Source organism: Dendrobates tinctorius, unplaced genomic scaffold (assembly GCF_039654945.1).
Source record: "Dendrobates tinctorius isolate UK_male_01 unplaced genomic scaffold, ASM3965494v1 ptg000120l, whole genome shotgun sequence".
Classification (NCBI taxonomy): domain Eukaryota; kingdom Metazoa; phylum Chordata; class Amphibia; order Anura; family Dendrobatidae; genus Dendrobates; species Dendrobates tinctorius.
Genome location: NW_027361788.1, coordinates 33,999,564 through 34,025,200, shown reverse-complemented (window position 1 = coordinate 34,025,200; position 25,637 = coordinate 33,999,564). Strand labels below are relative to the sequence as shown.

The window sequence follows — 25,637 nt, the reverse complement described above, 5'->3', positions numbered from 1 at the left end:
AAATTGTGGTTCATTTTCTCTTTTTACACTTGTGAAAATAAAAAAAAATGGTTTTGAAGTAAAATGTTTGTGAAAAAAAGTTAAGTTTATTTTTTCCTTCCATATTCCATTCATTCATGTGAAGCACCTGAAGGGTTAATAAACTTCTTGAATGTGGTTTTGAGTACATTGAGAGGTGCAGTTTTTAGAATGGTGTCACTTTTGGGAATTTTCTGTCATATTGACCCCCCAAACTCACTTCAAATGTGAGGTGGTCCCTAAAAAAAAAAAAAGGTGTTGCAAATTTTGTTGTAAAAATGAGAAATCGCTGGTCAACTTTTAACCCTTATAACTTCCTAAAAAAAAAAAAAAAATTATGTTTCCAAAATTGTGCAGATGTAAAGTAGACATGTGGGAAATGTTATTTATTAACTATTTTGTGCGATATCACTCTCTGATTTAAGGGCATAAAAATTAAAAGTTTGAAAATTACAAAATTTTCCAAATTTTCGCCAAATTTTGATTTTTTTTAACAAATAAGCGCAGATCATATCTAAAAATTTTTACCACCATCATGAAGTACAATATGTCATGAGAAAACAATGTCAGAATCAGTAGGATCCGTTGAAGCGTTCTAGAGTTATGACCTTATAAATTGACACTGGTCAGAATTGAAAAAATTGGCCCTTTCACGAAGGCAAAAACAGGCTTGGGTGCGAAGGGGTTAAGAGCGTTCTGCATATAGTACTACAGAGACAGCTTAAGTTTCATCAGCACTGGTATATGCTCTGAAGAGTACAGTACTACTGACCTGGTGTCTTTCCAGCAAAGCTTCAGCTCCTGTGACATCCTTTGCAAGTTCATCAGATGATACCAAGCCGCGAATTCCATTAATCCAGGACATGAGGTCCCTAAAATCAGAGCGATACGTCCATTAATCTAATGCAGAGGTCTCTAGCCTCAGTCTTTCCAGCATGCCAAGAGAGACACAAGATGGAGTCTAATACTGACGTTTATGCTGGATTACAATCAGATGTGCGGTTTCCTTACCTGAAGTCACTGAGAAATCGCTGCAGATCATGAGAATCTCCCAGCTTCTCCTTCCGTTTGTCCGCACGTTTGCCAAGGCTGTTCCAAGCTTGGTTGAGCTCTGTGCATTTCTCCTGAATGTCCTCGGCGGATTCTGGGTGGGATTGGATCAGGCGCTCGGCGGTCTCTCCCAGGGAGTTCACCTAAGGACAGAGGTGTTGGAGAAGGGACCCTCTGACGAATGAATATTCAGGGTGGGCATCCTCCGCTGTGCGTGGCCTCACCTTATCACCCAGTGCAGCCAAGTCTCTCTCGAATCCCTCGTGTTTGCGCTGCAGAGCCTGGACACTGGCCAGATCGTGCCCGTAGCTGTCAGTGTTCAGTGCCTGGTTCTTCTCCTCGATCCATTCTTTAGTCTCATCGGCATCCCTACAAAAAAGGTATTAAAATCTGCGTGTAACCATGTATCGTAAATGCCGGGATATTACTCACATTCATTGGGTCTTTGTCTCTTACCGGTGGAATCTCTGCACTTCATGGGCACTGCCAAGCGATTGGCTCCTCTCCTCTGCCAGCTGCTGAAGGGACCGCCAACGCTCATTCAGGTCCTAGAGGACGAGAGAAAATACAAGACATTACAGGGAGCCAGGACCAGAGTATTGAGGGTGTACTGAAGCCTCAGGTCTTACCTTGATGGAGTTGAAAGTGGCCACCGAATGCACGACTGTCCGCACAGCCTGCAATACATATATACATGAGGTTACAACAAGGACACACAGACAACGGAGATCTAACAGGCCGGGGACACGGCAGGCTCTTACCTTCCATGGTGAAGCTCCTTTGTTGTCCGCTTCATCCTACAACAGAGTAAAGAACACCATTATAAGAGCAAGTTGGGAATGACGCCCACTCTGAAGCACACACTGCTACTTACTTTTGGCATGCTACCATACACCTCCTAATGGGAAAGAGGAAAAATAAAACATTACTCCCCAGGCAGAGAAGACAGTGCCTTCAATAGGGGGATAACAGAGTAGACGACATCTTACCTGCTGTTGCACAGCTTGAACCTCCTCTGTTATGAGCCCTTCAGACTCTAGGTCATCTGCCACCTTGTTGATATCCTTCAGACGGGATTCATTAGCCTTCAGATCCTGAGGGACAAGAGTGAGATTTTCATTAGTGGTGTGTGTGACTGGAGGAGCCATGGTGTTAATTGTAGGAGGATAAAAAGAAGAGTGGGTGTGATGAGCGCCCCATGTGCCATATCAATTCTAATGATATCAAACATGTGGAATTACCTTCTGGAAATCATCAAACTTCTTCTGCAGCACCTCAACCTGCTCCAGGTCTGCTCCCACCTCCTCATTGGTGAGCGCAGATTCCTTCTCGTTGATCCATTGCTGCAGCTCATTCGCCTCACGGAACAACATGAACTTCTTACAACTTTTCTCCAGCATGTCTTTGCGCTTCTCTCCCACTTCCAATATGTTCTGGTACCTACAAATAGTGAGCGCAGTCAGGTGCCTCTGTTCAGCACAGCAGATCTCTATGGAGCGTGAGCTCCGGGAACAAGTCATGCTACTGATGCAGGAGCAAACACCTCATCACGAGACTAAACAGCTACAAGAGAAAAGCGACCCTTTAAAAGTTACTATACATGTCCTATGTACAGTCACTAGACCTACTGCTTCCGCTCTGCTGCTTACCTGTTCGATCAGGAGCCCAATTTCCTCTTCTCCAACATGGCCTCCATAGAGATATAGGGAGCGCTGTAAAAAAAAAAGTCTGAGCCAAACCTTCCTTGTCCTACTGTTGGTGTGGGATTGACCTGACTGTGCTGGCAACAGGCAGGTGAGGCACGGCTCAGACTTTCCACAGCAACACCCCATGTCCCCAACGGCAGACATTAAGGGGAACGGGCTACCAATCTTACAAAGTGAGTCAGCAGCAGCAAGTATGAGAAACGTATAGCGACACTTATGTTTGGAGTGGAGTGCTGTAAAGGGGATTTCTGCTTTCATAAAACCTGTCCCCATTGCAGCTTGTTTAAAAAAAACGCTTTACCCATCCTCCCTGCGTCTAGCACTGATTCTGACCCTGCAGCCAATCAATTAACTCAGATTCACTGTCCAGGTAGAAATCACAAGCCATGTGTCTAGAAGACGTCAGATCTGCAGGCAACAGCAGATACAGAGCAGCGAAGACTCAGTGCTGGACCTGGGGAGGGCAAGTAAAGTGCAGTTTGTATTTTTTTTTTAAAGACCAACTACAGCCTGGGGACAGAAAACCCCTTTAATACTAAATATTCCAGGCACTAAAGGGCTTGGGACTGTATACTATGTGCCAGCAATCAGCATTCCCATCTTTTGGAAAGGATGCCGGCATTACCCCAGAAGGATATGTTTATGAAGTCCTCTTCTAGGTGATTGCATAGCACACCAACTAACTGGATGTTATGTGCCCCACAACCATTGTCAAATATGTGTCAGAAGTCTCGTGGTCATCAGAAGTCACTAATGGCTGATACCAAAGTTATAATATAGTGAACAGGTGACGGTGGAACAGGTCTACTCACAGTTCTGCAACCTGATTCATACGCAGAGACACACTGCCAGCTTCCTTAGATACATGAGTCCTGCACAGACGAGAAGGGAGCACAGCAAAAAAGGCATGCAGACAATTAGTGATTACCAACAGGCAGGAGGGAGGGTGCTGCTCGATCAGCGAGCCGTATTAGCAGGGAGTGCAGCGTATTGGTGTGCAGGGGGTCACAGATCACAGGGCGGTCCACCTGTACCGGTGCCTAGAAAGTCTCTCCACATAGTACAGTTGTCTACCATCAATCTGCTTTATCTATGGCCTCAGAGGGTGGCCATACACGTTAGATAAGGGTCAGCTGAACCAGCTCACATTCCCATTTAGGGTCAGGAAGAACATATAGCACAGCAGTGGCGTTGCTCATGTTCCATTATGCATGGGGGTTCCAATAGTTAACCACCCACCAGTCTAAATCCTCTCATAACTGAAAATACTGTTCTGTAATGTACGGCTAGGTAGATAAATGTTGTAATACTAAACCAGTAGAAGTGGACATGCCCTTTAATTTTTTTTTTAATTTTTTTTTTTAAATTATCATAAAACAGGTGACCGGGGTCCAGCCAGCTGTATAAAAAAAATAAAATAAAAAAGTATTACCCCACTGCTGCTTTAAGTTTGACCTGCAGTATTGATCACACACACTGCAGACCAGGGGGCATTGTTGTGGACATCACTGACAAGCCACGTCATTTCATGACACATACACTTCTTTTATACAGCTTTAATCAACCCCAAAGATGATTATTATTTTAAGGTGCAATGTTACTTCTTATCAAATCTCACAGAAGAATCAATGACATCAGATATTAATCTGTGCGGTGATTACGGGGGCAGGAGGAGGAGAACGGTGCCAGAAGTGACATCACAGATGAGAAGAGTAAATTTGAACGTGTTTGTGATTGATGAATATTATAACATGCGAGAGTAGGGGTGACAGAGTGCGATGATCTTTATGATGTGTGCAGTGAAAGCAGAAAACGCAGGAACTCTGACACTTCATGTCCGCGCCATCAAATGACCTGTACAAAAACAAATCCTATGGGTGCAACGGGCACTTACTGGCCATCGATCTGCTCCTGTCGAAGGGCAATGCTTCCATGCTCCTCCAGCAGGTTCTCCCGAGAAGCCGACTGTGCTGGATCCAGCTTCTTCACATACGCAGCGGGCACAAAGCCCTGGCGATCATTCACTTCCACCTTCCACCAATCCTGGAGGACACAAAACATAGCGAGTGGTAGGCAGACACTTAAAAGGGGTTGTCCAGGATTAGTAAAGGGTTCTACAAAACAGCGCCAAATCTGTCCACAGGCTGCATCTGGTGCTGCAACTCTGTCCCATTTCACATGCCTTTTCCTTAATGTTTTTTGGCTGTGGTTTGACAGCAGCTTACCTTATTAGTGCTGTTAAGCAGAGTCAGGATGTCTCCTTTCTTCATTGTCACCTCCCGTGGGCTCTTCTCCTGATAGTCGTACAGAGCCAGAACCAACTCCTTGCCAGTCTCGTCATCTGTTGGTGCCACTTGTTGCTAAAATATCAATTATGAAGTCCATCAGTAGGAATCTCGCACTGTGTAACATTTCCACCGCTAAATACTGCTGGCGGTATTGTCATGGTCCCATCAATGGGATTGCAGTCACTACTAATGAGCTCACGACTTTCCTTGTACATACCCTACAAGCCTGGGCCTGCTCCCTCAGCCCTTGGATGCTGCTTCCGTAGGCCCGCAGATCAGACATCAGCGCTTCGTGTTTCTTCAGCAGAGCCTGTAGTGAGGATGGCAGCATTAATAATCCAGGTATATACACTGTACTGTGTGGTGTAGTACATGGCAGGAGCATCGCACCTCGGCAGAATCTTCATCTTTGCCGTAGTCCGTGCTCCCAACGATCGGCTCCTTCTCCCTCATCCATGATTCGGCTTCATTTGCATCTGCGAAGTATTGCTGAGCCTGTAGAGAGTCTTCCAGGTCCTGCCGGCGCTGAGACGCCTTATTTCTGAGGGACAGCCACTTGTCATTCAGTTCCTTCAGCTTCACCTTCACGTCATCAGCTGCAAAGTGTCCTGTGAATTGGAGAAAGTCAGCAACAGAATTTTCAAGAACACAGACATCTTAAAGGGTTTTACCAGGATCAGAATATTCACAGTCTATACATCAATATCAGACCAGTGGAAGTCTGACTCCTCACCCCAAATAATCAGCTGTTTGGTTGGACCAAGTACTGCAGCCTCTCCAGTGTACGGCGAGGACTGAGAATATAAAGTTAAAAAGGGACTACACTACAATTTCCAGCACAGCTGCTACTATGTGTGTGGCAGATGGTGCAATCTGTAAAAAAAAAAAAAAAGTGACTGACGGGTGACGGCACTTGCAGCAATTTGATATTTGTGGCCTAGTCTGACAATAGACCATAATATTGTGATCATGAAAATCCCTTTAAATGTAGCATGTACACCCAATACAGGAGTTTAACCCTTTCATTGTCAACAGCACTGAGCTCAGCGAGTGACTGCAGTGCTGTTGAAGTGAAGTCACCGCTGCAGCCTATACAAAAATCACCAGAACAGCAGGGTAGACTCAGCACTGGATCTGGGAAGGCAATTTTTAATCACAGCTTTTAACAAAAAGATGAAAAAGAGGAAACCTTGTGTGAACCTCTCTTTAATTCTCTGTACTGCATAGGGAGTCCTCCACCCTGAACAATCCCCAATTACTAAATAGTCACTTGGCAACAAGCTGATTATATGATCTCACGGTCAAAATTTCCAGTGAGGAGATGTAATCTGGAGAGAATCCAGTAGTGTGTTAGTTCTCTGTAGTGCCACCCCAGGAGAAGGGAAGCATTACATCGTTCTATCACTATTCTGCACATGAGATGAAATTACCTTCAGTGATCATATTATTTCCTTTCTGGGTGACGGCCTTAATACGGGGCTCGTGCCCAGCGATCTCCGCCTGCAGAGCTTGGTGCTTCTTCAGTAAGTTCTGAACACCAATCAAGTCTTTGCCTGGAGACAGGAGCACAAAACGCGTCAATGTAAGGTTTGACCCCACAAGTACAAGGTGGGTTATCAGCAAGAATATCAGCACCTTACCCCTGTTGGTGGAGGCTGCAATTGGTTCCTTTTCCCTTATCCAGGTTTCCTCATCTTCAATATCACGGAAAAGTTGCTGCAGACGCAGAGAGTCGGACAGTTTCTCCTTGCGAGCGACCATGGGTTCCTTTAAAGAGTCATACCTCGCAACCAAAGCCTCCTGCTTCTTTTTGATGTTGTCTGCATCGAAGTGACCTGCATCTTGGAACTGGCGCGCCTGGATGGTAATGCCATCTATACGGTCCTGTGTGGTTAACACAACCATTTGCTGAGGTCTAAGGCTAGATACACAATTCTCTGACAAGAACTGGTAATAGTGATCACATATAGGAGTCAATAGCACTCCCTATAGTAGCGAAAAGGCACTAAAGAGATGTAGCAGGTACCTGGTGAGCTGCAACATCGGCCTCCAGCAGAGCATGTTTCTTCTGAAGGTTCTGCACGTTTGTCAAGTCCTTGCCGTAATCATCGGACGCCAAATGTCCCTCCACTTCATACAGCCACAGCTCGATGTCTTCCACATTTCGGTTGAACTGTTGCTGCTGGTTAGCCTCCCGCAGTTTGACGCCTGTATAGAGATGCTGCCATGATATTGGCCATTTCTACAAAACACCTTCCCTGTTCAGATGACAAGCAAGTCCTCACCTTTGAGATCTGTGGCTTCCAGCAACCTCTTCCACAGGGTGATCACTTCATTCATACGCGCCGCTACCTCATCAGATGCATAATGGTTCATGTCGATTAACTTCTGGCCAGAATTTTCCAGTGCATCAATGCGGCTTTGATTAGCAGAGAGTTCAGCCTCAAAAGCTTGGTGCTTCTGGACCTTACCCTGAAGATTGGATGGATCCTGGGAGGAAGCAAAGAACAAGTTCAGAGTGATAAGTGATGCAGCAACCAATGAATATGGTTGGAGATCACCCATCAGACCTCACCTTGTGGGCCTCATCAGTGGCAGTCTTCATCTTCTCATTAATCCAGCTCTTCAGCTCATCAGAGTCCCTGAAGAACTGTTGCAGGTGGAAGGAGTCCGCCAACTGGGTGCGGCGATACAAAGCCCGCTCATGGAGGGCATTGCGGCGGCTTAGGAGCTGAAAAGACAAGTTATGTCACAATATATTATATTTATGCCGAATAATTTTAAAAAGGATGGACCCACCCGAGAATTAGAGGAAATACTGCATCTTACCGCGTCTCTGCGTGTGGCAACATCGTCCATTGCATAGTGGTTATTCTGAATCAGCTTTGTGGCAAATTCATCCAGAGCCTAAAAAAGTACAAAAATTACATAAGCTCTGAACATCACCCATTTTACAACACTGTTCTTCTATATTCCTCACACAGCTTCTAACAGAATAATGTAAATTATTTCATAGATATGATGCCTAACAGAAGCCATTATAATATATTCCATATTATGCAGGCTAAGGCACAGGAGAGGCTATAGACTGCACCCAGTGCAGCAGCATGCATGTTAAATGCCAAGGTAGATAATTTGGTAATTCCATATAATCATCGACCAGAAGAATTCTGCAAAAGACTATAGTGATAATTTTATACCGTGATTTTCTCCTCCTGGGCACTAAGAGATTTTTCAAAATCTTCATGTTTCTTCAGAAGGGCTTCAACACTGTCCAAAGAGTCACCCAAATCCTCGTTTAACAGAAAAGCCTAAAAAAGTACAAACCACATGGAAGTGAAGAAGAGGTCTTTATGTGGGAGATACCTAGACATGTTGGGCGACTGAAGCTTCACACCTCTTGTTTGCTCATCCAGTTGTCTACTTGCTCAGTGTCTCGGTAGAAAAGCTGAAGATCCATGCACTGCTCGTACTGCTGCCTGCGGAGGTCCCACAGCTCCAAGAGGGAAGTTCTCTCCTCTGTCAAGATGGTGATCTAGAAGTAAAAAAAAACAAACAAAAAAAAAAAAAAACAAGGGCTTTTACCACCATTATAAGTAAACCAATCTTCAGAATGAAGGGCCTGAAGCTCTTCCTGTGCACAGCTGGAGATATGGAGGCACCTATGTGCAAGAAAAAAGCCAAAATGAACCTCGGCTCTCGAGGTTTTCCCAGGCCTGAACCCCCAGAACATAGGGTAATGATAAATCTTAACAGTGCGTTGCAACGTTATGGTAGGGGAATACTACTTTAATAAGAAGTGATTATATATAAAACCTACAGGAACCCCATTATATTGACAGAATACCTTCTCTCTGACTTCCTCTGAGGCGTAGTGTCCGGCATTCAGCAAGGCTTGTCCGGCAGTGTCTGCAGCTTTAAAGCTGTCTTCATGAGCATCAATTTCACCCTGGATTTAAGAAGGAAATCAAGAGGTTAACCACAGATTTATAAAACCAGGAACAGATGTTGTGGACTAAATGTGTCTGGATGAAGAGATTTTAGCTCCCCAATGACTACAGTGCATAGTACTGATATCTACCGAGACCACAATGGAAAACACAGCCCCTAGCACTCTGCCCTCCTGTCTTAACAAATGGGCAAACTTCAAATCGATGTCAGCATTAATGTGATCCTTTGGGTTCACGTTGACCACCTACCAACCATCTGCATTTACCTTATGCTCCTGGTGTCTATCAAGAAGAGCCTCAGCTCCAGCTACATCATTGGCGAGCTCATCAGCATTGATGAGGGCCTTCATTTCAGTCACCCAGCTGGTCAAGTCTCTAAAATCTGCCAGGAATCTCTGTAATCTGAAAAGAAGAAAATACACAATGAATGATCCAACGACATCGCATACAGTCAGCAATTTATTGTGCAAGTCGAAGATGATCACTCACTTGTAGGAGTCATTGAGACGGGTGTGACGTTCTGCAGCCAAAGTTCGGATCTGCTCCCAATTTGTAAGGAGCTCCTCCCCCTTCACTTGAATCTGGGGTGCATTCTGGGGGTGCGACTGCTGCAGGCGATCAGATTCGGAGCGCAAAGCTTTCACCTGGTAATCGAAGAAATCACTGAAACCTGACTGCTTCTAATGGTCTCTTACAGTGTGGAATATTTGGGGTGTACATACCTTCTCCTCTAGGGCTGCAAGGTCTCGTTCCAGGCCCTCATGCTTGCGCAAAAGTGCTTGCACACTGGCCAAGTCTCGGCCAAAGTCATCGGATGCCATCAGCTGCTCCTTCTCTCTGATCCAACCAATAGTTTCATCTACATCTCTGCAGACAGGAATGGAGAAGGCAAAGTGAGAACTGACTGCATTGGTCTACAGAGACTAGACAGAATTCATCACAGCCTGACCCAGCAGCACATGACAATATCATGTATCCACAGGGCAGGGCTGCATAGTAAATAAACCCTGCTGCGGACCTGTTAAATCGCTGGACTTCTGCAGCTCCAAATAGCTTCCCCTGTCTCTGCAGTGCCAGCCCCTTCAAGCGTTGCCAGTTCGCATTCACTTCATCTTGTTTGGTCTTGATTAATTCCAGCTCTGGATGTTCCTCCTGGGGACAAAAAGAAAGCAGGCCAATAAAACCTACCCCAGCTTCCTAGACAAATTAAGTTTTATTGAGGGGAGTAATTACCTGGGCCAACTTGCTGGCAAACTGGTTGACTTCATTCACCCTTTCTTCATGGGCGGCCAGGTCAGTCTGAAACTCTTCAAACTTTTTCTGCAAAACTTCCACGTGTTCAAGATCTTGTCCCAACTCCTCGGAAGTCACGATGGCCTCCTGGTATGGTGAAAATAAAGAGCTACAATTCAAGTAGCAGTATAATGGTGTAAAACTCAACGTTCTATCGACAGGATAGGTCAGGGGAGAACAGTATTGGGGTCCATTAACTCCCCTCCATTATTTGACTGTGCCTGTGTCATCAACATAGAGAAAACTGAGTAGCCAATGTGCAGTGAGTGGGGAGGGGTGTCGGACCCCGATGATCAAACACTGATGTATAAGACTAGGTATAGACCATTAGCGTTTAGGACCCTTCCCTTATCGCCATACCTTGTCATTGATCCAGTCCAGGACGTCCTCACATTCTCGCAGGTACTGGACCAGCTTCTGTGCCTGCTGAAGCTTGATCCCCTTTTCTTGCATTTTCTGCAGCAGCAGCTCCCACAGGCGGTGCAACTCTACAAGACGTGTCTGATATAAGAACAAGAGCGTGATTAGTTGCGGCATTCATCATACTGCGCATGCAAACGCAAACAAGGATGGAAATAAGAGGAAAAAGAAAGAAAAACTCCATCTACCTACATACATTTTAAGAGCATAAACTCCCGAGAACCATGTTGTTGTGCCCAGGAAAGAGGATATAGGAGTCTCTTTTGCAGCGCACACCCTTTCTTACCTGAGTGTGTAAACTAATGTTTGCAATGTGCTGCAGAATACGGGGGCGCTACATAAGGAACACATAATGAATAAGGGCTCATGAAAATGGCTGAGCCATAACACAGTTTCTACGATGCTGCAGGCACACCATGTGCTAAAGTATGGTGCAGAGTTATGGAGATCTCTACAATCAGAGGCCTAGTAAGTAAGGGTTCCTATGGGTGGCGTATAGCACCATTATACTCGGCATCCCCATAGGTACCACATGCATGGAGGCAGGTCAGCACATCTCCATACACTGGCTAGTGGCTGTTCTTAGGTACTGCAGCTCCTATTCACTTCAATAACAGTCGAGACTGGCCATTACACCGTGTATTGAGCTGTGCTGTTCTGGCTCCATACACTTTATATCTGGCAGCGTTGGAAGCTACAAACAGCTGACTAATAAGGGGGATGATGGGTCTTTAATATCCAGGTCTTGGACCAACCTTTAATGCCACATGTTCCTACTGGGGGGGCAATTACAAATCTAACATTAGGGAAGTATGTATGACCATTAGGCAATTGTGTGCCCCCTCAATACCGTAAGCTGAAATAGAAGAAAAAAAAAAACCCACTGTAGTGAGCAGTGGAAGGATCCAGAGAGTTTGATAGAGATCATGCAGTAGCAAAGTAGAAAATCATCACTGCACGTCCAGACGCCTCCACCTACGCGCATGTGAGACCCAACTTGAACACTGGTCACTATGGGTCGCTGTGCAGTCCGGTACGGCGTGAAAGACTAAACCACAAATATGCGTGTCACATAGGTATCGCCACGTCTGGCATCAGTGCAAACAACAGACTACTCAGTGATGGACCAATCGCCATTATTACAGGGAGAACATGTATAAAGGGGCAATCTCAGGAGGGTCATTGTGGAAGGTATTCACCATGGGGTGAACAATATCCATGAGATCAATAGGGGGCTTGTAATAAACTAAAGAAGTTCATATTAATAGGATAGTGGATAACTTTCTGTTTGCCAGGGGTCCTTATTGCTGGGTGACTCCAAGAACAAGGCTCGCCTTGATTCAGTGTCTCTGGGACGTCCGGGAATACAGAGCTATACTTGGTCATTTCCAGCAGTCCCATAGGCAGTGAATGTGGGAGGGGGATTCATTCTGAGGATCACTGAGGGGTCCCCAGCACCCGTCCAACAACGATCAGGAAGTCATCACTTTTCCTATGGATAGGGGATAGTTTTTCATTTTAGAATAACTTTACAACAGACCTGTCCATTCTGCAGATATGTCTACAAGGAAGTGTAATGCTTGATTATATTCTGCTTCAACTGATTTGTGCCAGTCCTCTGTTATTCCTCCTGGAAATGTATGAATAAATGGGAATTACCAGTTTGTGGTGTGTCCCTAAAGCGTCCAACAGGCCTATTCGTGCTGACAAGTGTCAGTCTAGTGTGGATGACCATGCACAAAAGTAAAGGAATTACTTGCCAATTTATTCACGCATGTTCAAGAGGAAAAACAGAGGAAAACCGGTAAGCCTACTGCAAGATACGTGCGCAGCCTCTGTTACTTACTCTGATGGTCTCGGAGGCAAAGTGGGACTCAGAAATCATGTTGTTTCCGGTGTTGTCCAGTTTTACAATAGCTCCAGCATTGGCCTGTACTTCTGCCTCAAAGGCCTGGTGCTTCTGCAGTTTCCCCTGTAAGCAGATACACCTTATATTAACGCCTTTTCCATTGTTACACTGCAGCATATCCTCCAATAACATATGGAGACCACACTGTGTTGCCGTACACTGCACCTCTGCAGATCATCTCACCTGGAGGTTAGTTGGATCTTTGTAGTTCTCGTCGGATGCAATCTGCAGTTTTTCCTGGATCCATTTCTCGAGCTCGTCAGCATCGCGCTGAAAGAACTGGAAGCGATAGGAATCCTCCAGCTTTGCCCGACGGAGAGTGGACAGCTCCTTGAACCGCAGGTAACGGTCCAGGACCTGCTGACGTCTCTCCTGGATGTCATCCGCTGTCTCCAGCACTTTGACCCCACTTGAATCCATTTTCTGAAAGAAACAATTCTAGTAAGTCCGTGAATAACATTTAGGTAATCTGCATTACTACAGAATTAAAGGTGTTTTTTACGAGGCATCTCCACACTTGTTGTAAAACTTACTCCAACCATGCCAAAGCAGAGTGCCGCAGTGGTAAAGTCAAGGGATCTATATTGCAACGTCGCACCAGTTGCAAATTACATAAAAAGCAAAATGCGCCTCCTCTGTAATATAGAAAATGGCGGAGATTTAAACTTTCATTTTTTTATGTGATCTGTCCCCGGATAGAATGATGCATCTTCATGGCAAATGAATAACATAAGCAATAGAAAAGCACTTCTACCATTTGGCTGCACTAGAGCTGTGTACATCATCCCTGCGCCCCGATTGGGGATATTTGGGGCTTTTTACCTAATAAAGCTGTCAGGATCAGTAGAGGAGCGCTGCTGCAGGAGGCGACAATGGAGCTGGACAGATGGGAAGAATTGCATTCCCGCAGCGGACAGCCACACCTAGAACGAGCTCCCCTCCCCCAGAGATTCGCTCCGGCTTCAGCCTTTTTCTCGCTTCCATTTACATGCTGGATAGATCTGGAACGTTACCAGCCACATTCCTCGCTGTTATCGCATGGGGGAAAGCAGCCAGACAGCAGCTGACGTGATCGCCAGTAGAACTAGAGCCAGAGGTCTATGTAATGAAGTTTAGGCATCAGCTGCAGCCCACCACTAAAATATAATGCATGTCTAAGGAAAACTCTTACCAATGCAATAGCGGAAAAAGAACGTCAAAGCTGAGCGCAAGACCATATGATTGGTGGGATCACCAGCAAAACCGGCATGGAAGTTATGACAAGACTTTGGAGGGGGCTGGCCTCCATATAACTTTGCTCATGGACCAGTGGCCTCAGCACACATTTATATAATGTATATAGGCAGCTTATGCTATAGATGGGCAATACTCTGCAGACACTAAATCTGCCCATAGACGAAGGGTCATTTGGCCATCTGCTATTCCTCATCTTCCAATACACATGCACACTCAGTTTTCCTGAGCATGCATGCATTTACAACACGAATCGGCATAAAGCCACTTTCGGATACCTTATCTCTAAAGAGAACAAGGGACTGGACATGTTAAAATCGAACATGCGCGATTCTACGCTTCCCTCCCAATGGTGGAGAGATGGATGGCCCCGTGTACATTATATAGTAACTAGTCAGCTATTCAGAATTTTTTCTGCTTCTTTAGGCTAGTTTCACACTAGCGTTTTGGAGCGCAGCGACGGCCTGCGCATGGCCGCTGCTAAGCCCCGCCCCCACCGGTAGCTCCGCCCACCGACGCATGACGCTGCATGCTCCCTGCGTCCCCTATCTTTATCACAGGGGGCGCAGGCCGTGCGCAGTATGCGTTTGGCGGCGCATGCGTCCTTTTGACGGTGCGCCGACCTGCGCCAAACGCAACCTGCTGCAGTTTGGTTGCGTCGGCGCACCGTCAAAAAGGCGCATGCGCCGCCAAACGCATACTGCGCACGGCCTGCGATAAAGATAAGGGACGCAGGGCACATGCAGCGTCATGCGCCGGTGGGCGGAGCTACCGGCGGGGGCACGGCAGGGGCGGGGCTTAGCGGCGGCCGTGTGCAGGCCGTCGCTGCGCTCCAAAACGCTAGTGTGAAACTAGTCTATAATCTCACGTGGACGGACATCTTAGGTCACGGTCACACAAACGTATTATGCGACCCATGTACAGCCTGCAATCTATGTCAACCAACCATGGTCTCCAGACTCAAGCTAACCCCTTCATGTGGCATAAGTGCCACTGTTCGCTTGTAGGCACACTTGGCATCGGTTGTATGATACGTTGTGTGAACAAAGCTTTAAAAGCTAGCCACACATTTTAGATAGGAGAATTAAGTGAACTACGGTGTTCAGGCCAACATGGATGGCCAGAAGTAATGGGAATTTTCGATTACAACATGTCTGACTTTTCTCTTTCCAGATATTTTCCAAAGAAGAAAGAGGTCAGGTCACCTTCATACACTTGATTGGAAGATCGTGTGTATGGCCACCACATGGCCGATCTGACATGCACTGTTCGGGTATAGACTGATGTACAGACTGCCCTTGTTGAAGTTTGATGTGTGACACCAACCCCCATAAGCAGATTTGCCCATTTCTGTAGATCCTACCATTAATCTCAAAAGAACAACCAAAATAGGGAGGCACTAGCATCAAACTATTGGGCGTTTGGGTCACCTATTCCAAGCAATATTGTACTCCACCCCTATAACAATAATAATAAATGTTATTTCTATAGCGCCGACATATTCCGCAGCACTTTACATTTCAGAGGGGACTTGTACAGACAATAGACATTACAGCATAACAATCACATAGATCATAACAGATACCAAGAGGAATGAGGGCCCTGCTCGCAAGCTTACAGTCTAGGAGGAAAGAGGTAGACACGAAAGGTGGGTGGTAACAGTTGCCCTGATTGTTTGGACCAACCATAATGTTAAGTGCCTTATATCCTAAAGTGTTCACCTATGAAGGTACCTATAACTACAACTGGGGGAGTCATTGCAGGGCAGGCTCTATGGGGGCATCTATAGCCCACTTTATGGAAGATCGGCTTCTATGGTTTCCTGGGCTCGCAGCAAGTCTGCCTAATTCTAGAGACATGAGAGCAGGAACATGATTGCTTGTGGTTTCACTTTCCCACTCATAAGTTAATTTCCTCCGCTGTGTACAACGAGAAATGCCTTACCGTGGCTTCCAGGTACACATAAATTGGCCATCTTATGCGCTAAACTTTCTAAATTTTTCATACTTCTAATGCAGCAATGCAATTCATGTTTCATATTTAATGTTTGCATGTTATGGCGCTACAGTGTGCTTCCTTTTTTGTTTGAATTTACAGGGTTGTATATGGCGGCTCTGTTCTCAGGCCCAACCCTATGAAATCTGCAGCAATGGGCCCCATCCTCTGGAGTAAGGTTTCCTGATGGTTTGCATTGCGTCACTGTGCCTGGAATGTGGAGGAAGGATGTGCAGTTTTCTACCAGCATAAACATTGGACAAGTTGTAATCAATCCCCCTTCACTTCTAGGAAAGCTGTGTGACTGCTACAGCCATCATCACCCAGCTTTCCCACAGTACTGAAAGGTAAACCGTTCTAGTCTCACAGCAAAACTAGGAACATAACTAGGCAGCTAACTACTCTCAGCGAACCTAGTGAAATCCCTTGATGGATTACTTGCCAGTCAGGACTCTTGGAAAGTTGGGTGACAACTCCTATAGGAGGTGAGCTGGAATGCAGGACATAATGGTTGTCATCCAACTTTCCATTATCCAATACAAGTACAAAATGGCAGTAAAAGGTTTAACAACTTATCAAAAAGGGATAAGAGAGTTTAAAAGTAGAAGCTCTTTAGGCAAGAGGCTGGAGATGACCCACTGGCACTAGGAAGATGCAGGAAATGAACAAAAGATAAGCTGTTTGAGAAGCTCTGGGATGTTCTGAGGCAGCTGACCGCCCCGGCCTCCATACTGGTATTAACGGGATAAAAGGCTGTGACAGTCAGCAGAGCGGTTCATTGTTCTGACGGGCCATGGGGCAATGGCCGGATCTTTCCTGCAGCACATTAGCTGGCATCACTGTGTGTCTGATGCCAAAAACCTGCCCAGCAGAATCGTTCTGCAGACTCCCAACCAGGAGACGAGTGCCGCAGCCTGCTGCAGCCAGAATAATAACAGCCTCAGTGCAGATTCCTGCAGACACCCAGCAATGCAGTGCACAGCGTTACGGCAAAGCAAGACCCTCTGCATTCAACCAGTTAGGACCACCCTGATATGTCTGCATTTATATAACACTTTTCATGCATTATGCAATCACATTACCATAATGACACTGAGCAGTAAGTATGATACTAGATGGTAATTATTCTCTGACAGAAGGGATCCAGAAACCAAGGTCTTCTGGAAATGCTGCATGACATTGCCCAATCACCTATAGGAGGTGCGACCAACCTAGGAATCTTGCTAGCCATTTTCAGCTCAGACAGGATTCTCGACCACCCCACCCATTACCTATAAAGATCTTCATTAAAGGGGTTTTTCAAGAATATCCTTTACTGAAATTATCTTGGTTCCAATGATTGGACTGGATCCCTCCACCCCTCAGCAGTGCATAAGCTTCTGTGCCCAGATATACATTGAAGAGACCCCCCCACATTTATTCAAAGGCTGTAATCAATGCATCTTGAAGAGAAAAAAAAAAAAAAAGGCATTGCCTGTAATTATTTTTTATAACTTATTTTGCTGGCTATTTCCAGTAAGGACCTTTGCTCAGTGCCATCACGTCAGTATTTGTGTCACAACCGCTCCTATCAGCATCCTCCAGCCTCAGATAACACTGCGTGCAGCTCTTCGGCGCCATTTTGCTGCAGAAGTCATCACAGGGGTGCGGAGCCCAGACACACACCCCTCCAGCTGCACCTCACTGATAACTCCAGAATCTGCCAGACCTCAAGCTGGGTTTCCCTCTGCCGAAAAACAAACTACACTGCGTCACCATGTCCAGTATGGCATAAAAGGACAGTCGCTTAGTGGCCCCTAAAACTGGCCGGGCCTGACCTCTGGGACACTACTTCTATACCATACTGTCCCTGGTGTCTTCCAGGTATTGCATCAGGTCTGATCAGGCAACACTGCCCCATCAGAGGTCTACAGCCCCACAGCACATGCAATGTTTCTCCTATTCATTGTGCGCACAGCACCACTGCAAACAATGCAACCATGATAGCTCTGCAGATAAGGACAAAGGGTGAGTGGTGACAGACTCAATGGTCCTATACCGTGTACAGAAAATATGGATAGATTATTTTATATATAAAAAAAAAAACAATATATATTTTATAAACAACTCATTCATATACACTCAGGGCCTCACCCTTGTTAGAAGGCCAAGTATACAGTCCTGTTACCAGCTGCTATTAGGCATAATTCACACTGTAATGACCATTTTACTTCCCCCATGATTCCTCATTGCTATGCTGAGGGCACAGGGCAAGGTATCTTAACTGCCTGATAAAAGACATTCCTGCGGCGATATTTATAGAGCGGCAATGCAGGCACTTTGCACTTTCTGCTGGCAGTATGTCTCAGTGGTGCGAGTGGGGCTCACTAGTTCGGCCCACCACGCTTCCTGGGCTGCAATTTTACCTCATGCCATATAAATCATTAGGCCTCATTTATTAGAGCTGTGTCACCCATAGAAACCAATCACACAGCCGCTTTCACTATAAGAGCTGTTTAAAAAATGAAAGCTGGGCTGTGATTGGTTGCCAGTGGCAACAGAGATAGATGGTTTATTTTACTCTGTTTTTATAGCCAAAAAGGCTGGTGACCACCAACATGGCCGCCATAACATCTCAGCCTCCTAATGCTCACAAAGTGATAGCTCCTGCTGATATGCATCGGTGCAAATGTCCACCAGGTCACTATTACAATTTGCATTAGAACTGTCACCCCACACAGAGGAACCATATTGGCCTCTATGTCATCTTGTGAGACTCATCCCTCTAGAACCAAGCAAATTTGCCATTCAAATCTATAGAAAGCTGGGTGACAACCCTTGTAAGAACAGTACTGGCGGCTATATTGGCTACCAGAATCTTAGCAAAAGCTAGATTTTGATTGGTTGCCACAAATTTCCCAAATTTACTTTTTTTTTTTGGACTTTTCCTATCTTTTTAATCAATAAGTGATCATTGGGGATAGAACCATTTTCCTGTATTCCATGTCAGTCATCATTTTCCCTACTATCAATAATTCCCCAAGTGGCTGATAACAGAGACCACACTACACTTAAGGCCCCTTTACATTTAGCGATGCACCAGCGATCCGACCCAGTCAGGATCATCGCTAAATGATTGCTAGTGAGCTGTCACACAGGCAGATCTCACAGCGATGCAGCAGCGACGCAGCGCACGATACTCACCTTTCACACACTGCGATCCTGACGTCCTCCCGCCCGCCTCCACGCATCGCTTGTCGTCACAGCAGGAAGCTGACGAGAAGTGGAGCCGGACATTCTCGTGCGATCAGCGATAGACAGCGGGGGAGCCGGTCAGAGGTAAAGGGGGTTTTACACATAGCGATATCACTATTTTGTGACGCTAGTGATATCACCGATTTTGTGACGTTATAGCGATATCGCTGTGTGTGATACTTACCTCCGACCGGCTCCCCCGCTGTCCATCGCTGATCGCGCGAGAATGTCCGGCTCCATTTCTCGTTGTTAGCTTCCTGCTGTGACGACGAGCGACGCTGGACGCGGGCGGGAGGACGTCAGGATCGCTGTGTGTGAAAGGTGAGTATCGTCCACGGCGTCGCTGCTGCATCGCTGTGAGATCTTTCTGTGTGGAAGCTCACTAGCGATCATTTAGCGATGCACCAGCGTTCCTGACCAGGTCGGATCGCTGGTGCATCACTAGATGTAAAGGGGCCTTAAGTATCACACATAGCGATATCGCTATAACGTCACAAAATCGGTGACGTTATAGCGATATCGCTATGTGTAAAACCCCATTTAGGATTGCTGCTTGGCTTAGTCACCGACTACGTCCGCACGTGCTTATTACATGTGCGAAAATGCAGGTTAGAGCAAACCAGTTCTGCGGCTCCATCTTGGCGGCCTGAGACCATGCAAGGTGCGGCGTTGGTTGGACAGCATTACTTCAAGGTTGTAGTGTGACTGACGCAGGCCGAGGGCAGGTCTCGGGAATGGCTTGCTAAAGCAAAACATGGCTTCTTCACTGAGAAGGTCCCTGACCAACTCCGAATTAATGCAGCCATTTTACAGAAGGACCTATGTTCACATCTGAGGACTGCTAGACACAGAAGGAACTGCATCAAAATGGTGGATAATAAAGTGGTGCTTGCAAGATCAAGCAGGGTAGTAGATTTTGCCATTTAATGGGATTATTAGGAAGTAACAGCACACTCCAGCGATCTTGGCCAGCTTCAAAAGTGCGCTCATAACATCTTTTCTCTCGAGCTTGTAATCATTGTGCGTTCTCTGCTATCTAGCAGTGTTGGTCGGTCTCCAAGGCAACAAGCTATAAACAAAAGTGTTAATATCTCACAAGCGGCTGAAAATTTTAAAAAGCAGTTAAGCGCAAAGTTGCTTGTACTTGCAAGTACTATCCACCTGTGAAGATGGGAATAACCCTTTAAGACCCATTTACACCCCAGATAATATAGTTGATGATTTGCTACATCTAAATAGACCTTTATAAGAAATTCATCACAATAAATTAGATATGGAGCTAAAGGTAAAGAGGCATTCAGTTCTGCTATATCTGCATACATGCTAGTCTTTATTACATTACTTTCTGGTGCAGAAGACAAGAAATCAGAAAGTCTGCAGAGATCCAACTCCAAAGGACTGCAGAATATCCTAGTAATGAAGTCTGACACGGTGCCAGATGCCGCACCTTCTACTCTGCTGCATCAGAACCAGGGCATCTTATCTGACAAGCCTGATGTCATAATAAGGCCCCTTTCTCGTAAGCCCCTAGAATCAATGTCTGCAAGCTGTTTGGACACTACAACTCCCATCATGCTCCGAAAGCTGCACATTCTAAGCTCTTGCATTGTACTACACCTTCACCTATGTTTTTATAGCACACCACCTTACGCCATAGAAAATGAAAAGCAAACCACCCATTCTTGGCTTACAGATTCCGTTCTACACACTGGGAAAACCAGGTTAAATCTCATAGGACTTTCATGACAACTCATACACAGCTTTCCCATTGCCCTGAATGGCAAATGTAACTAATATACATCCTACAAGGCAAATTGTTGCACAGAGGCCTGAGAAAAGCTTAGTGACTATCCATGTAGGAACTTAATTGAGGACTTTTGATAGTCACCCAACTTTCCCCAGGATCAGAATTTAACGCTCCTAAATAACGTTGAACATGATCAATGGCAAATATTTGGCTTTCATAAATCCCACCATCTGGTTTACAACACTGACCATATTCTTCAAGTGCTACTACTCCTATTATTCAATAATAACGCAATGGCGTTACAATCCGAGTGTAATGCCATCCAATGAAGTAATTAGAGAAGCGAGGCGCGTGGCGATGCAAGGCTTGCCATACACAGTCATGCAAATACAGTACAGATCCACATCAAGACCACACGATATAAGAGTCAACCCCAAAAGAAGGAGGAAAAAAAAAAAAAAAAAGCATAGAAAGTGGAAAAGCATTTGCAAAACCCATCACTGCAAGCACGGCACACCCGGGTACCTGGACTCTGATCTTACGGAGGGACAACATGGCGCCAGACAAGTCTAAGGCCTTTAAAAACAGGACAGGTCATTGTAACCAGAGATCATCACCAATCACATTGTCACTCATCTTCCCTGCAGGGCACCATCATTGTGTGTGCCAGGATGGTCCATTTATGCACTGGCACAGTGCAGCCTATCTGGACTCAGAAGTCTATTGGGCTCCCTCAGGAAATCACTAGAATTAACTTAGCTGCATTACATTAGCAGGTTATTTCTGGAGTTACCTGGGGCATGCACATTTACTTTTTTTTTTTAGTTTCTGGCCTGCACTGCGTCAGCCATCGAGCTTAAAAGTTAAAGGGACGGCAGCACCTAATGAGACGACGACTATGAACTACCAATGTAAAAACATAAGTCATGCTGTATATGTGACTTATCCCCATGCTGGGTGCTTGTGGCCCATGGGCTTATCAAAGTATCTGTCCTGGCGTATATATCCAACTTGCCTAAAACTAGAGACGTGAACATAGCTCAGGATGTGTTATACTAAATCCTGGGAAAGCTGGGTGACAAGAGAATTTAAAAAAAACAAAAAAAAAAAAAAAAAAACAAAGCTGGGTATAAACCATAAAGAATTCACTGAAAAAAAGGACAAAATCAATTGAAAACATTACTGAAAAGAGAAATAGCAGCCCTGCGTGCAATACCATGTCCAGACACAAATGCACAAAAGGTCCCAATGATAAAAGGTGGGGGAAGCATAGGTGCAAAATACTAAGTCTATGTGCACACGCTCCGGATTCACCAGCGGATCCGCAGGTAAATTGACCTGCGGTTTTATCTGCGGATTGGCCAGCGGTTTGACACCTGGACGATGGAATAGGTGTCAAACCGCAGCGGAATCCGCAGAAAGAATTGACATGTCAATTCTTTCTGCGGATTTAAAACCGCAGCTTTTCCACAGTGAAAAAACCGCAGCATGTGCACTGTGGATTGTAAATCCCATAGACTTACATGGTACTGTACACTGTCTGCGGAACTGCTGAGGATCCGCAGGGTCAAGTCCGCTGCGGATCCGCAGAATCCGCAGCGTGTGCACACACCCTAAGAACCACTTAGTTACCCACCAAACCTCCCGGGGGGGGGGGGGGGGGGGCGACTAGTATTCACAGTGCACAGAGGCTTGTATAGGGTGTCATTTCCACGATTACACCAGGCAAGCTGCTAGTACCATATGTGCACCCACAGACCAGGCACCCCACATTACCTTGCCCCCTGCATAAAAATGTGCAAGACGTACCTGTATATAATACATGAGGTATTGGTCGCTATTCTCTTGTGCACTTGTATCTGGACACTGTAGTGCAAGTATGCCTGCTATTTCTGATTTTCAATTATGTTTTTAAAAACCTTAATGGCCGAGATTCAGCTTGACCCGAATTCTTGTTGGCAATCTGGGGTGACCAAATAGCACGAGATTGAATAGTGGCCATATTGATTTTCTTGCGACATATCTGTCCTGGTCGCAGTACCTTGTGGGTCCAAATATAACCCCATTCTCCTGCAGTACCCCATGATGTCACAATGGCACACATTAATCTTTAGCGCATAGCCCCTGCCTTATAATTGCAGTGATTTTTGTTTGTCCTAAAAGGGGAAATGCTCTTTATCCATTCCCCATACCTGAGGTTAGTACCTCTCATTGAAATGCGTTAGTGGAGTGTAAGACTAGACATTGGAGTAGACTTAAGCACGTGCCAAGACGGAGCAGATGGGGGTCAGACACCGAGTGCAGCTGGCTGGAGCAGAGATATCAGTGCATGCCTGGAATCCTTAGTATGCAGGGCATGTGTGCATGGCGAGAAATATCTCCGCACACAGCGTTAGATAATGCTGCCTTCACTGAACACTATGCAAGGTTCTGAAAATGAATAGAGCCACTTTAGGAAATTACATGACTAGCAACTCCCTCTATTTGAGTGATAATGCAACCCAACCCATGGTAGTGTCTGCATAATGCAAGCAGCCTGCATCATGTCAACGCACTAGTGACCCACATAGCTACCAACGGAGGTGCAATCATGGGGAACATTTACCACCCTAAAATTATTATTAGATCTCACTCTATAATAGGCAACTCACCTAATATTAGGGTGTTGCTAGTTATGCAATTGCCTATTTTAACAGCTTACAACCTATGCATCATCTAAAGTATGGCATATTTTAACTCAGGATGGGTCCATAGAAGCCTCCAGCCACTGCAAAACTACAATTCCCAGCAGGTCACCACAGTCTGTGGCCATAAGGGCACGCTGAGGTTTGTAGTTTTGAAATCAGTGGAAAGTCAATGCCATTTTTTTTATTGTGTGCCGACTGACTGAGATTATTAGAAATTAAACCTCACGCAGCCAAGTGTGTTCGAGCACAATGACCTTGTAACAATAAAATCCCCATATTCCCGGAGGGCAGAGTAGGTGGGTCGGTATGAGAGTTCAATCCGGAGAAGGCCCTCGTCCTGGGAAATGACATGCACTCATTTTTCCTGAATGACATTCCTGCAGCTAACGCCCTACTACACCCAATCGTAGGACGCCGAGGCCTGTCTGCGGAGGCAACAGCAACAATGCGACACAAGACGCAGCCGGGTGGGTAGGGGTTAAACGCTTCGCCCAGCTCCTAGAAGCCTTAGTAACAGGATTAAAAATGTATGCGGTGGCCATGGGAGAGACTAGGAGTGTTTACATGGCAAAGCGAGATATTTAAAGGGCACCATTCCCTATGTGGATTTTACAGCCATTGTTTGCTAATGTGTCCACCCCCCTCACACCCTGTCATTGATTGGTGGGCAATGCAAGCCCAATCTGTAGTCCTAGCGTAGGGGAATAGGGGCAGCATCAATAGCCATCATTTGTTTTCAATGGCGGCCATAATAAAGCGCAGGCTATAACCCTTTACAGGAAGTAACAATGCAACAATGTATCAAAAATATGTAATGTTTATACAGGAAGTAATACACAATATAGGATACATCGATGATGTTTTAACCCCATCAGAGCTAAACCAGTCCTCTAAGACCTGTCATCCCACAATAAGAGATCTATAGTCGCCCCCATTCATCTCTACCGCGGCGTTACCGCATCATCACCGGCCATAGTGGCGACAATTAACCCCTAATCTGACAAGACATGGTGTCAAAACAATCATCCTGAGCTCAAACAGGAATACATTTATTTTTTTGCAATTAATGCACAATTATATATTAGCTGCAAATTACACTGCAAATTTATTACAGGTGAATATTCATAGTCGCCGGGTATTAATGCTAGGTGTATAAGGAGCTTTGCAGCAGCCCTGGGCATGGAAGAGTTAAATGCAAGCACTAGAAGGGTATGCAGGCACAGCCATTCTAGAGGGTGACACTGTGTATTGTCGGGAGCCTGCACTGTGTGTACAGTGTGTCCGCAGGCCGGGGATATGCGGGGGAGAGGGGTGCGGCCTCACCAGTTCTGAGGGCGTTTTGCACTCCAGCTTCCTCACTCCTACTCTCCGGATCTTCGTGTGAGCGCTCCGGCGGCTTCTCGCCTCTTTTTATGCTCGGGGCCCCGAAGCGCTGACGTCACCCTGCGCAACCTCTCCGGAAAACCACGATGCTAAAGCCGAGTCGTACAGGCCACGCCCACTGCTCCAAACGTGACTGCGGATCCTGCGCGAAGGTGAACGAGGAATGCCGGAAATTGCCGAAGGCTCGGACGAAGCATGAAATGGCGGCTTCAAGGAATTGATCTGTTGTATGAAACTAGGTCCGGATTTCGAATTAGTGGAAATGCTTTAAGAATAGCAATTCTTTATTAATTTAAGCACCACCTTTAAAATAGGGAGTAGGAGTTGTCACTCTGACTGTTAGGGTCTGATTAGAACATTTTAGACCGTTCTTCCCGCACTATCATTACCTCAGTTGCGGCCTGAGATACAACATCTATTGTCAGCAACCCACAACTAAATGATGAATTCCCCTCCAGATTTATTTTTCCTGAAAGGGCAAAAAGCTTTCCATAGATATACATCTATTTGATGTCCATGTGCTGCAGCAACAGGAATTGTCCCACCATTCTGTGAGGGTCTGGACCACGCCTGTACTGTGAGAGGACATCTGACATGTCAGAAATGTAGAAAATGTCACCAATAGGTGTCTGGGGTGGAGACGGCCATGATGCTGAAATAAGTCCTGGAAGATGGCCTCAAAAGTGAATGTAAAACCCCATCACCAGGTCAGAGAACAGCGCTC

At 45.8% G+C, this 25,637-nt stretch overlaps 1 protein-coding gene across 4 annotated transcripts in view; it reads right to left on the bottom strand.

Annotated features, from left to right (window-relative positions):
• The window catches only part of SPTAN1 (spectrin alpha, non-erythrocytic 1), a 41,456-nt gene extending 16,455 nt beyond the window's left edge, over nt 1-25,001 (bottom strand). For 2 of the 4 annotated variants that reach the window (XM_073541113.1, XM_073541114.1), the window contains exons 1-32: nt 24,854-25,001; nt 12,818-13,057; nt 12,572-12,697; nt 10,666-10,806; nt 10,246-10,392; nt 10,031-10,164; nt 9,735-9,879; nt 9,502-9,656; nt 9,279-9,414; nt 8,910-9,011; nt 8,460-8,597; nt 8,263-8,373; nt 7,892-7,969; nt 7,638-7,793; nt 7,348-7,552; nt 7,089-7,270; nt 6,703-6,946; nt 6,493-6,615; nt 5,453-5,670; nt 5,280-5,372; nt 5,000-5,134; nt 4,669-4,817; nt 3,587-3,646; nt 2,310-2,508; nt 2,058-2,162; nt 1,943-1,966; nt 1,830-1,865; nt 1,698-1,745; nt 1,525-1,616; nt 1,293-1,437; nt 1,030-1,211; nt 791-890 (exon numbers count right to left, since the gene is read on the bottom strand). In XM_073541113.1, coding sequence (XP_073397214.1) covers nt 791-890; nt 1,030-1,211; nt 1,293-1,437; nt 1,525-1,616; nt 1,698-1,745; nt 1,830-1,865; nt 1,943-1,966; nt 2,058-2,162; nt 2,310-2,508; nt 3,587-3,646; nt 4,669-4,817; nt 5,000-5,134; nt 5,280-5,372; nt 5,453-5,670; nt 6,493-6,615; nt 6,703-6,946; nt 7,089-7,270; nt 7,348-7,552; nt 7,638-7,793; nt 7,892-7,969; nt 8,263-8,373; nt 8,460-8,597; nt 8,910-9,011; nt 9,279-9,414; nt 9,502-9,656; nt 9,735-9,879; nt 10,031-10,164; nt 10,246-10,392; nt 10,666-10,806; nt 12,572-12,697; nt 12,818-13,054 — 4,146 coding nt within the window. In that variant the 5' untranslated portion in view covers nt 13,055-13,057; nt 24,854-25,001. The remainder of the gene's footprint in view (nt 1-790; nt 891-1,029; nt 1,212-1,292; nt 1,438-1,524; nt 1,617-1,697; nt 1,746-1,829; nt 1,866-1,942; nt 1,967-2,057; nt 2,163-2,309; nt 2,509-3,586; nt 3,647-4,668; nt 4,818-4,999; nt 5,135-5,279; nt 5,373-5,452; nt 5,671-6,492; nt 6,616-6,702; nt 6,947-7,088; nt 7,271-7,347; nt 7,553-7,637; nt 7,794-7,891; nt 7,970-8,262; nt 8,374-8,459; nt 8,598-8,909; nt 9,012-9,278; nt 9,415-9,501; nt 9,657-9,734; nt 9,880-10,030; nt 10,165-10,245; nt 10,393-10,665; nt 10,807-12,571; nt 12,698-12,817; nt 13,058-24,853) is intronic. The other 2 variants (XM_073541115.1, XM_073541117.1) reach the window with 1 other exon arrangement.
• Between the last annotated feature and the right edge of the window lie 636 nt (nt 25,002-25,637).